The following is a 12,484-nucleotide window of genomic DNA, read 5'->3' on the forward strand; positions in this document are numbered from 1 at the left end:
TGTCACAGTTCTCCCTGACATAAAAACCAAATGCTTGGACATTAGGAATAGTCATTAAAGTATACCAAAATAGATTGACTTACTATATAATACTGAGTACAGTTTTTAAATGAAGGAAAAAAAAGTGAAATGTATGACCTCTGAGTGTTATTAGTTGTAGTGATATCAGAATCTATTTGAATATATTCAGTATTATTTAATATCTGAATGATATTCAGAAAAAATCTGTTGGAATTTTCATTCAGATACTGAGTATATTTTTAAATTTTGTATTCATTACTTGTTTGTGCTATTTAGATTTGTTTTGAAGGTTTCTTTGATACGTATTTTTACAAAAACCACAGAACACTATGTTCAAAGTATTATTTATTGAATGTAATTCATGAAATAATCTATTTTTACTCCTCTTTGAGAAATATTTGTTTTTGATACATTTCCATTAAGTGCTTTTGACATGAGAGGCTATTTTGATGTTTTTATAGAACTGATCGTTAAGGTAACAGGTACAGGATTTTAGGACAGTTTACAGGCAGCCCTGGCCTTTTCACTGACTTGTAGACCTGGAAAGCAGTACAAGAACAAACAGTCCATTTTACCTGTGACCTATTTTACATAACAGTAAAGCATCAGCTACTCATTCTCACCACCAGATGGTGTTTTTCTACAAACTGAAATGTTAACTTTGCCTCTTTCTGCTGGTTATTTCTCCTGTGTGTTGAGCACTGATATGACAAGCAGCAGACTTTGGGGAGGTAGATGACAGACAGGATCCCAGGAGAGTAGGGCGGATATGTGCTTGTTTAAATAACTGCAATACCTTAGAGGTGAATTGCAGTGACAGGGGACAGATTAAATGAAAACAGGATATTTTAGAAATGAGCAGATAGGAAAAATGCCAAACACCACAAAGTGAGGACTGCCTATATATGGTCTGCAGTATTTAAAAATATACTTATTTGTATTATTTTGTGTTATGAAAAAATAAATTTTGTGTGATAGTTTTGATGATGAAAGGTGGAAGTTCTACCTAGTTTTGAATGCGTTTTTTTTAAGAGGGTGAGAATGTTATGGTGCTAAACTTGACAAAAAAGAGACCGTTAAAATGTTGATAATTTTAGTAATCTTTTTTAAAGTGTTGAGGGGGCAAAGATTGCAAATTATGCCATGCAAAAATAAACCTATAAATCTGTTTCAGGTTACTAATTTGAGTTTTGGTTAATTCAGTTTGTAATACCTATTAATGAACTCTGTTTACAATAAAGATTCTCTAAATTGTTTGCTGTTAATTTTTCAATGATTAAAATATTAGCAGGTTACTACTTAATCATAGAAACATGATGAATTTAAATACAGCCTGAGACTGGGATACAGTATTTAAGTGATCTCTCTGGAATGCTGGAGTTCAAAGTCAGAAGTGGTGCAGTCGGGGTCTGGATGGTCCTCCTCTCTGTGCACTGCAGGAGGCCTCTCTCCAGTGGCTCTTCCCCCCTTGTCCCAGGGCTGTCACTGAGGCAAGAGGCCAGAGCCCGGAGAGGAAAGGGTTGAAGGTTTACCACAGCACATGCTCCATGGGCACATGGGTGGAGCCTCAAAAGCTCAGCTCTCAAATGCCCACCTGGCTTGATCCAGATAGAGACCCATTTGAAAACTATCTAAGGATCGGAAGGTATGCCTCAGAAACAGTGTGACTGTTGTGTTCTTTCCACATCTGATCAAAAAGAGCCTCTTCTGCTTTTTTTCTTCTAGTTGTTTTAACTTCTCTTTCTTTTATATAAGAATGGACTCTTTATTTCCTTTCTGCTTTTTCTACTGCCTTCTCCCTAGCTCTCTTATTCTCTGACACGTATGCTCACTCCCAATATTTCTAAGAGCTTCCTCATACTTCAGCTTGAATATGTCCATTTAAAGATTTGCATGTTACCTAATTGTTTCCAGTTTCCTCAGAAAATGTTTCTGGAGTTCTTGAGGGTTTCTTACCTAATACATATAAGTTTGTATGTGGTATGTATAATTTTTCTCTACAAATTACTACTTTTCACTTTAAAATGTAAGATTATACTTATCTAGCTGTTTTGAACTCAAATCTATTAGTTAATGTATAAATCTCTTTAACTTAGAAAGAACCAGGTCAGTGAAAATCTTTAACTTATGTCCTCTTAAGTATTTTTCAACCATGTTTCTCTTCAATACTGCAAAGTAATGTACCTGTGAATGGTATCTGAATCAATCTGTGTCTGTTTTAAACTCCCCAAAAGATTGTAAACTACCAGAGGGTAAAGGCCATGTTTTCCATGTGATATATATTTTCCCCCCATGTTTTATATTTTTAATAGTCTGCAATTTGTCATAGGGCTACGACATTGCTGATATTGTTACATTAGCTTGGTATACAATTGTATATTTAATGATTGCAGCTTTGAATACAATCCATGCATCACTTAACGATGGGGATGCATTCTGAGAAATGCATTGTTAGGTCATTTTGTCATTGTGCGGACATCATATGGTATATTTAAACAAACCTGGATAGTATGGCCCATAACACACCTAGGCTCTACGGTACTAATCTTATGGGATCACCATCATATGTGTGGTCTGTCATTAACCAAGACCTCATTATGCAACACATGACTGTATAGAAACAAATATCTGTCTGACTGTACAAATTAATTCAATGTCTGGTATTGCATAAGAGGCACACTACAAAAATAAATCACTCCTCCATGCTGCAAGGGCACCTTTGCAGTTCACAGGCACGTGTACCTGAATTTAGATGCCCTTCAAAATATGGGAGAATTGACCTTGTATGAAACCTGAGTTTAAAAAGTTACATGGTAAGTTTCATTCACTCTGTGCATTCATTCGTCCAAACAGAGCATAGCCCTGTGACAGACTGCAGACTATTAAAAGTATAAAACATGGGGACAAAGTATATACATATAAATTTATCTTGCATGGAAAACATGGCCCTTCTGAAGCTTATCTTTTGGGGAGTGTAAAACAGACATAAAGCAATAGCAACACAGGATAGTATTGATATTCTGTCAAACTGAATGTTACTAATGTGCATTCATTCACTCACTCAATAAATATCTCCTGAAAGATTTCTGAAAACATAAAGACAAAATAGAGGCTAAAGCAGGAAAAAGGGTCTTCGAGCCATAGGATTTGAGATGGGTCTGGAAGGATATGTAGGATTTGGACTGAGGAGAGGAAAAGGCATTGAGCTTGGAATTGGGAATGAGCTAAGAGCTAATTTTAGCATGAGATGTGCATAGGTACTGCTGTGCACAAGCCACATCTTGTGGTTGCTCCACATGTACTTATCAGACAAGTTCATGAGGTTAGCTTTCAAAGCCTTGAATGCCAACCTGAGGGATGTGGACTACAGGCACTAAGGAGCCCTTAGAGGATTTTGAATGAGGGAATGACATGAGGAAAACAGTACTGTGGGGAAACAACCCTTTGGAATCTTGTAGGATGAATCAAGAAAAAGGAAAATCAGGAGGCAGTGGCAGGAAAAATAGTTAAGCCAGGTTAACTAGGATTTCAGATGAGAACTAGACTGGTGCCATTAGAACAGAATGGAGGGATGATTTGTTGTAAATCTATCTACTGAATAATGTACACACACTGGTTTTTTTAATGGAATTTAGTTTAATTAAAGTTTTTTTGTATACATTTAGCCATTGTGATTTGTAGATATTTGTTTTGAAACTGAATTGTTTCTCAAGAATCTTTCTGAAAAAGATACTTGATGTCTCTATATCTTTTTACATCTTCATGGTTCTGAGGCAGAGCATCCTTTTTATAACCCCTTTTATGTTGTATATATCTAAATGATTTCAAAAGGATTTGAAAAGTCACAAAGACAAAGCTTGTAGTTCTTCTAGTCTTTTAAAAGAATTAAGTCTCTTGTGAGTTGAACTTTTCACCCATACAGTTCCACAGTTTAGTGTAACTGGATGGCTTGTCATTCACGTAATGAATCACATGGCTGATTAGGGTGTTGTAGATAAGCAGAATAGACTTTGCTCAGTACTCATGACCAACAAGGAAGCAGAGAAGTCTTTAATCTAATCTTGGTAGGTTTGCCTCACTCCAAAGCAGACTGCTGGGCGAATGATCCTGGAAAAGCAGACACAGAGGTGAGGCCAAGTGAATATGTATTTTCTGAAAAATGAGACGAGTTCTTCCTTTAAAATACGATATAGATGTAATTTTATACTGTAGCTATACCATTTTGGTAGCTACATTTTGATGTCCTAAATTCTAAGAAATAAAACATTTACTTAAATTGGCAATCAAGGCAAGATAACTTTCCTAAATCTTAAATTGAAAATTAAATTTTCTGCTTATTTGCTGTTGTTTTTACATGTTATTTTGAATAAGTCAATTCATTTTCCTTTCTCCAGGCATTATGAAAAACCCGTGTTTCCGAATCGTTACCATAGTTATAGGTCTTTATGTTACTCAAACAATGACAAACTCATCAAGAAAAAGTAATATTTTATTCAATTCTAAATGCCAGTGGAATGGATATCTTCTGACAAACTGTTCTTTTACTCAAAAGCATGAGATACCTGTGGACATATCACAGACAGCAGCTACAGTGGATGCAAGTTCCAGTTTCTTTAGGGCTCTCTTACAGTCTCACACAAAAAAAGAAGAATGGAATATAAAACATCTGGACCTCAGTAACAACCTCATATCAAAAATAACCTTAAGCCCTCTTGCTCCTGTCCATGCTTTGGAAACATTAAACCTGAGCAACAATGCCATCTGCTCCATCTCATTGGATCTACCCAGTCTTAAGTCCTCATGGGTGAAACGGCACAGAGGCGGCTTCAGAAATGGGCTTCCATTTCTAAAGTTGCTAATTCTTCAAAGAAATAAACTCAGTGACATTCCCAAGGGTAAGTACGATTTTAAAAGATGGACTAGACCAAGAAACAATGAGCATGTGGAGAGTTAATGTTTAATGTCAGTAAGCATTCCATGTTTGTTTTCAGTTTCAAGAAAACAGCTGAAAGTAAAACAATTTGATGAGGGCAATATAATAAAAGGAGTTTCTTAATGGAATTTGAAGTTATAATATGTGGAATTTATAGTCAATGCAATTTAATCTCCCATTACTATCACTTACATTAATGTTACATGGATTTGTCGATAGACTCTAGGACGTATTTAAGTGCTAAATAATAATGCATGATTTTAAATTACCCACTTTTATCATATATTTGTTACTAAGTATAGAAAAGCACTAAGAAATAACTAATTCAGATACTTTTAATATGTAACACAATTCATATTAAATGTTAATGTATTTATGGTTTCTGTTTTCTTAGAATACATTTTGCATCTACTTATCTAGTTGTCCTCCAAATGTAGACTAGAAATACTATGCTAATATTATATATTAGTATGTAAACTTTCTTCTTATCAAGTCAAAATCAGAATTCCTTATCCTGGTTTCTAACAGGATCTTCCACATATCCTCCTATTATAATAAATTCTCATTCATTCTGACATTCAATAATCTAAATGTTGGAGTTCCTTAACTAATCCACCAATGTTTTATTTATTTATTTTTTATTTATTTGTTTTAAAAATTGGCACCTGAGCTAAAAACTGTTGCCAGTCTTTTTTTTTTTTTTCTGCCTTTTCTCATTAGCATGGCCTAATGAGTGGTGCCATGTCCACGCCCAAGATCCGAACCGGTGAAACCCTGGGCTGCCAAAGCAGAGTATGTGAACTTAACCTCTCAGCCACGGGGTTGGCCCCCACCAATGTTTTATTTAGAAAATGTATCAGGTTCATAAGCCAGAGCTTCCTTTGCCCTTCTTATATTCAGGAGTGCTAGACAATTTCCTTTCTTTGTTTTTAGTCTTGGTCACTAATTGCTAAGTACTTTATGTAAGACACTATGCTAAAAAAGAAAGTGTAAGGATATTGTCATTTTTCTCCATCCCAAATTATGTATATTTAGTTTTTCTCATTTTCCAGTTCTTTCACATTTTTATTTTTTTGCTCTTTCTCCAGCTTCTGGTCTTGTTTTAAGCATCATTTTGACAATAATAGACTGGCAGGTGAAGGAATGACTATCCCAGTCACCATATTAGCAGAATTGTGTGAGAAGGAGAGAAGTCTTCTCTCCCTGACCTTTTCCAGAAAAGCAGTGTGTAGTATTTTCAGGGTAGAGTGTAAACTAATTGGATTTTATAATTTTTATGGTATTGTTCTTATTATAAAAGGAGTACCTGTTATTTGTAGAACATTAGAAATTAAAGAAAAATCTAAAGGAAAAATTATAGTCCCTCAGGTAGGGGGCCGGCCCGTGGCAGTTAAGTTCGTGCGCTCTGCTTTGGCAGCCCAGGGTTTCACTGGTTCAGATACTAGGCGTGGACATGGTGCCGCTCATCAGGCCATGTTGAGGCGGTGTCCCACATGCCACAACTAGAAGGACCCACAACTAAAATATATAACTATGTACTTGGGGGATTGGGGAGAAAAAGCAAAAAAGAAAAAGGTCCCCCATGTAATATATATATTCTCCAAGTTTATTCTTTATGCCTATGTATATATTTCTTCCAAAATTGGATCATACTTTCCACACTACTTCATAATATGTTTTCATAACAGACTATTTTGAACATCTTTATATAATTAAGCAATCTCATAAATAATGTTTTAAATAGTTGAATAGTTTTCATATATACATATATTATGATTGGCTTAAACAACATTTAGATTATTTCCATTTTGTTTGCTATAATTCTTTAATGAACATCATTATAGCTACACATATCCATATGATATAACATATTTTTAACTAGTATGGTAGGGGTGAATCTCAACCCACAAATTCAAGTGTACTAGAGATCTAACCTTCTATTGTCTATAACTCAACATCATTTCTGCTTCTGAGCACCCATTCTACTAGGGTCAGTTGTGAGTGGGGTGTAGGGGTACTTTCAATCAATCTTTCATGGACTCTCCTCTAACTCTTCCCAGATTAGTACCACAGCGCTAGAATCATATACCCTGACAAAGCATCAAAGTCTGTGTGTGTGTGTGTGTGTGTGTGTGTGTGTGTGTGTTTGTATCCCTTACCCCTGCTAGCCAGAGAATATTTCTTTTCAGTCTTTTCAGTTTGGAGAAAATTCTTGCCCCTTTTTGTTTCTTCAAAACCCTGTGTCTAGTTCTAGAAATTCCTTTCCTCTAAAGATTTAGGCCTTTGGAAACAAAAGCCAGAAAGACTAGTAGACTCCTCTGCTTTCTGCCTTGCAATATGCCTCCCCCGGGACAATCAACACAGAGCCTACTTTCAGCTTGAATTGAGAAAAAGGGAACGAGGAAAATAGAAGTAAAATATTCAATGTCAAAATACTATCCCACCACAAGAGCAAATAGAGAAATGCTGAGCATATCTCCTTAAGACAGATGAATTCCCCAGAGCTAATTGGAGATTAGGGCAACTGCAATTCCATTTGAGGACCAAATATCCCTATAAAATGTAGATATAGCCCCACTTTCCTTTTCCAAGTTAAACTTCTGCCTCCCAGAATATCAGGAGAAATGTTAAACTTGCAAAGGAGAAAAAAAAAAAAAAAAGGAAGTGAAATGAGCAAATCTTGTATCTGAAATTCTATTCGAATTCTAGCAAATGAAACCATAGAGAGATGGATGAAACAGATAGGTGATGGAAGTCCAATGGAATTGGATATAACTCCGAGTTCTTTTATCCATAGCATTTTGTGATTTGAATTATTCTCCTGTAATCATCATACATTTCCATTTTTACTAAGCTGAGTCTCCTTTTAACATGCCTTCCCCTTTTATGACTCTGTGACTGGGTAACTCTGACTTTGAAATCCCACTTTGGAGGGAGGAAGCTGGGAAGAGAAGGGTGCTGCCTGGAGTGTCAGGCTATCTCTGACCTTTCCTTTGTTCTTTTGCTTCCTTTATTCTAAGCCTCTTTAAAGGTAACATCTGGGTAATGTAATATTGACTCATAGAATTGTTGTGAGGATTAAAGGAAAAATGTACCTCAGGAGCCTCACTTCTTAACACAGTATTTGGCATAATAAATGGTAGCTATTAAAATATATGAAAAGTACTTCGTAAGCTTGTAAAGTAGTTTGCAAATATTCATTATTATTATTCTCTTGGCACAAATTGAGAATAGCAGTCTAGTTAGAAACAAATAAATTTGCTTTTGTCTGAATCTCAAGTTATCTTTTAAAATGTTAAATAACTGTTACAGTAGATGAGACTCCGAGCCCACTATAATTCACGAGCAGAGAATCAGTTGTGTCTAACTGTTTATACAGGTGTTTATTCTCATCTAAAATAGTAATAAATTAGAGATATTTCAGAAAGCAGCCACCAAGCAACTGGCCTTGTAGCACAAGTGTGCCTTTATAAATCACATCCCACATGTCTTAAAATGGTGACAGTTTACAGAGCCAACAAACAGTTGCGTTCACTCAGGAAAGCCCACTTTTGGTAAGGGTGAAATATCACATTGACTAACCCAAAGACAGCTGATCCCCTGTCTTCAGAATCAGCTGTGACGTCACCAATGCGCTCCATATTGGGGAAACACCCAGAGGAGGTGCCGGCCAATTCAATTTACAAAACAGAAGCTAGCCATGAATTTAACCTTAACAATCATTCCTCTTTCCTCCCATGCTTTTGTAGTGCAACGTTAATAACAGAAAAATCAGTTTTAAAAAATGTAAAGCAATGGGATGGGTCTCCAGTTAGACTATCCCACCCTCATCAAGCAGTATTTTCGGAGTGCTCACAGAGTACCTGGAAATATCTCAGGACCAACATTTTGTTGGGATTCCAGTTAGGGTGACAGACCAGATGTGACAGCCTGACATTAACACACTAAATTCCAGAACCCAAGAGATAAATTTGTTAGAAACAAGATGAAATAATACCTGACTTTTGAAACTGGTGAAGTAAGGAGAACATAATCGATATATTGTAAAAACAAATGTATTCTTTTCACTTGTAGGGAATTAAACATTTCATCCTGATTGCTACTGGATTATGGAAATACCAATAACCAGTGTTCTCAAAGCCAATTCAGCTTCTAAAATAACAAAGTGAATGTCTGTCACTAAGCTAAGAGGGCAAGGTCTTTGGCTCACCTGTATAAATTTGACAACATTAAGGGCTGACCTTATGAATCAAATATCTTATCTAGGACCATTCCAGACTCTATTCCAATTCTTTTTTTTTTAGTTAGCTTTTTTTTTTTTTTGAGGAAGATTAGCCCTGAGTTAACATCTGCTGCCAATCCTCCTCTTTTTGCTGAGGAAGACTGGCCCTGAGCTAACATCCATGCCCATCTTCCTCTACTTTCTGTGTGGGACACCTACCACAGCATGGCTTGCCAACCAGTGCCATGTCTGCACCCGGGATCCAAATGGGCAAACCCCGGGCCACTGAAGCGGAACATGCAAACTTAACCACTGTGCCACCAGGCCAGCCCCAACCAATTCTTAATACTCTTTGAACTTAAAGCCATAACCCTTGAATATCACTTATGTTATCAGGTCATCACACTTAGGAGAGCATTTAAGAAGTTCATAGTCCAAAGGAATATTTCTAAGGTCGTGTAATGTCTGGGCATACCCTCTGTGGGTTTATTCTAATAGACACTGAGATAATTTCTTGGAAATAATAAAACTGCCTCTGGCCGCTTAAATGCAAAAGCTAATCAAATTCCTGCCTCCCGTGGCCTATGTGATCATCAGAAAGCAGTTCAATAACTAATTCCGTCTCCACAAAAATGCCTCCATATTTTCCTCCCAACATTCAACTCTCCTCTCTGGAGACATGGAATCTACCCTCTGATGTCCAAACCCCAGCTGTTAATGCACCTCCTGACCTCTTTCACTCACCTGAGTACCCCCTCAACAATGATTTACCATGCAAAATTTTTAGAAGAACACATTTTCCCCCATTGAGAAATGCAGCCAAGTCTCATGGAAGAGTTTACTCAAATTTCCCAACTTATCCTGAGAGACCCTAAACAAACAAAGTCTCGTAGCACTCCACCAGTTCTCTTAATAAAATCAACTCTCTAAAACTGGAGGTAGAGGGAAAATCTTCATGTGGGCAGAGTAACTGAACGTAACAGTCTTACTTCCCATCTGCAGAAGAAGTCTACCTTGTTCTTGAGGGTCTTAGCTTGATATTATGAAGGGAGTTGAATAATAGGATACCCTTGTAACTCTGTGCATTCAAAACCTCCCCCATGCTTGGGCATGTTCTGGTCCCAGTCCTCTTATTTACTTTTATACTTCTCCTTCTATACTCTTAGAACTTTTATGTTACTCTATTCACTTGTTTATTGACCTCAAGGAAGTCACTTAACCTATAAAAGCCTCCTGGTCCTTATGTTTAACTAGAGATCATGATATATTCAGGGTTGATGTGAGGATTAGAGATAGTGTTTGTAAAACTGGAACGCACAGAGTGATGATATATGCAAAACATCTCTCACAGTTCCTGGTATGTAACAGGTGCTCAAAAAAGGTTAGTATCCCGTTAGCCTTTGGATCATCCTGAGTCTCTAATTCTGTTTCCCATCCCAGTCTTTGACATAATGGTCATTTCCTTGATTTCAAGTACAATGGGTAAACTGAAGGTGATTTTCATTCTCTTTCTGCAAATGTTCAGAGTTTCTATGAAGTTCAGAATTTTCATCAACAATCTTGTTACCGCTGTTCATACTTCTATAGGTGTGTACAATGTTGGAGTCCCCTGCTCCTCCATGTTCTGAGCACACTCTGATCTGTCCTCTGACTCTCTGAACCACACTGACCCATGAGACCATCACCATTGGCAAGATTATGAACTATCCATTACCCCCAAAAGTTCCCTCATCCCCCTTTGTAATCTGTCTTTCCCACCCATCCCCACGCCCCTGCCCAAGTAACCACTGATCTCCTTTCTGTCACTATAGATTTGTTTGCATTTTCTATCATTTTACATAAATGCAATTATACAATACCTCCTTTTATTTTTGGTGTAGCTTCTTTTATTCAGCATAATCATTTTGAGATTCTTCCATGTTGTTGTATGTATTAATAGTTCATTCCTTTTTATTGCCAAGTAGAATTCCATTGTGTGGATTTCTACTTGGCATTTACCTGTCAATGGACACGTAGACTATCTTTTTTGGCTGTTACGAATAAAGCTGCTAGTTAAAAGGGTGGAGAAAGATAAACCACTAGATAAACACTAGCCGAGAGAAAGGTGTAGTAGCTGTATTAATTTCAGACAAAGCAGACTTCAGAATAAGAAAAATTATGTGGGATAAGGAAGGGTACTACATAATGATAAAAGGGTCAATTTTTGAAGAAGACATAATAATTCTAAACGTGAATGCACCTAACAACAGAGCATTAAAATATGTGAGGGAGAAGCTGACAGACCTGAAAAGAGAAATAAACAAATCCACTATTATAGTTGGAGACACCAACATCCCCCTGTCAATTGACAGATCAAGCAGGCGGGTAATCAATAAGGATGTAGCTGAATAGCACTATCAATCAACTTGATCTAATTGACAGGTATAGAATACTCCCTCCAACAACAGAAGAATACACATTTTTCTCAAGCTTACATGAAACATTTACCAAGATAGGCCACATTCTGGGCCATAAAATACATCTTAACAAACTTGAAAGAATAGAAATCATACAAAGTATGTTCTCAGATTACAACAGAATTAAAGTAGAAATCGATAACAGAAAGCTGCAAACTCCTCAAATCTTTAGAAACTAAATAACGCATGTATCAAAGAAGAAGTCTCAAGAGGAATTTTAAAATATTTTGAGCTAAATTAAAATGAAAATGCAACTTATTAAAATTTGTGGGATGCAGCAAAAGCAACGGTTAGAGGAAAATTTATAGCATTAAAAGAATACAGTAGGAAAGAAGAAAAATCTAAAATCAATAACATAAGCTTCAACCGTAGGAAATTTAAGAAGATGAGCTTGGAAGCCTAAAGGAAGTAGAAGAAAAGAAATAATAAAAATTACAGTAGAATCCTTGAAATTTAAAACAGGAAAACATAGAGAAACTCCACAAACCCAAAATCTGGTTCTTTGAAAAGATAAAATTGATAATTCCTCAGCCAAACTAACCAAGAAAAGAGAAGACACAAATTGCCAATACAGAGATGAAAGAGGGATCTTCACTACTGTTCCCATTGACGTTAAAAGAATGATGAAACAAAGTCTTTGTGGCAACATATGCTTTCATTTCTCTTGGGTAAATAATGTAGGAATAGAATGGCTGAGTTGGATGTTAAGTATATGTTTAACTTTTGAAGAAATCGCCAAAATGCTTTGCGAAGTCATTGTAACATTTGAAATTCCCATCAGCACTGTAGAAGAAGTTCAGTTGTCCTACATCCTTACCCACACCAAGTATGGTCAATCTTTTTAATTTTAGG

The 12,484-nt window shown here is 36.4% G+C and overlaps 1 protein-coding gene and 1 long non-coding RNA gene across 4 annotated transcripts in view; one reads left to right on the forward strand and one right to left on the reverse strand.

Moving 5' to 3' along the window:
- The first annotated feature begins 3 nt into the window (after positions 1 to 3).
- Positions 4 to 12,484, forward strand: part of LOC124237400 (leucine-rich repeat-containing protein 66-like) — a 31,459-nt gene continuing 18,978 nt past the window's right edge. Inside the window, exons 1-2 of one of the 3 annotated variants that reach the window (XM_046656974.1) lie at positions 4 to 1,666; positions 4,416 to 4,916. In XM_046656974.1, coding sequence (XP_046512930.1) covers positions 4,421 to 4,916 — 496 coding nt within the window. In that variant the 5' untranslated portion in view covers positions 4 to 1,666; positions 4,416 to 4,420. Of the gene's footprint in view, positions 1,667 to 4,089; positions 4,149 to 4,415; positions 4,917 to 12,484 lie in introns of those variants that run through there. The other 2 variants (XM_046656973.1, XM_046656976.1) reach the window with 2 other exon arrangements.
- LOC124237401 (uncharacterized) overlaps positions 3,996 to 12,484 on the reverse strand; it is a 39,393-nt gene continuing 30,904 nt past the window's right edge. The window contains exon 3 of the long non-coding RNA XR_006887997.1: positions 3,996 to 4,128. This is a non-coding gene — a long non-coding RNA (uncharacterized LOC124237401). The remainder of the gene's footprint in view (positions 4,129 to 12,484) is intronic.

The sequence above is a fragment of the Equus quagga genome, chromosome 3 (assembly GCF_021613505.1).
Source record: "Equus quagga isolate Etosha38 chromosome 3, UCLA_HA_Equagga_1.0, whole genome shotgun sequence".
Lineage (NCBI taxonomy): Eukaryota > Metazoa > Chordata > Mammalia > Perissodactyla > Equidae > Equus > Equus quagga.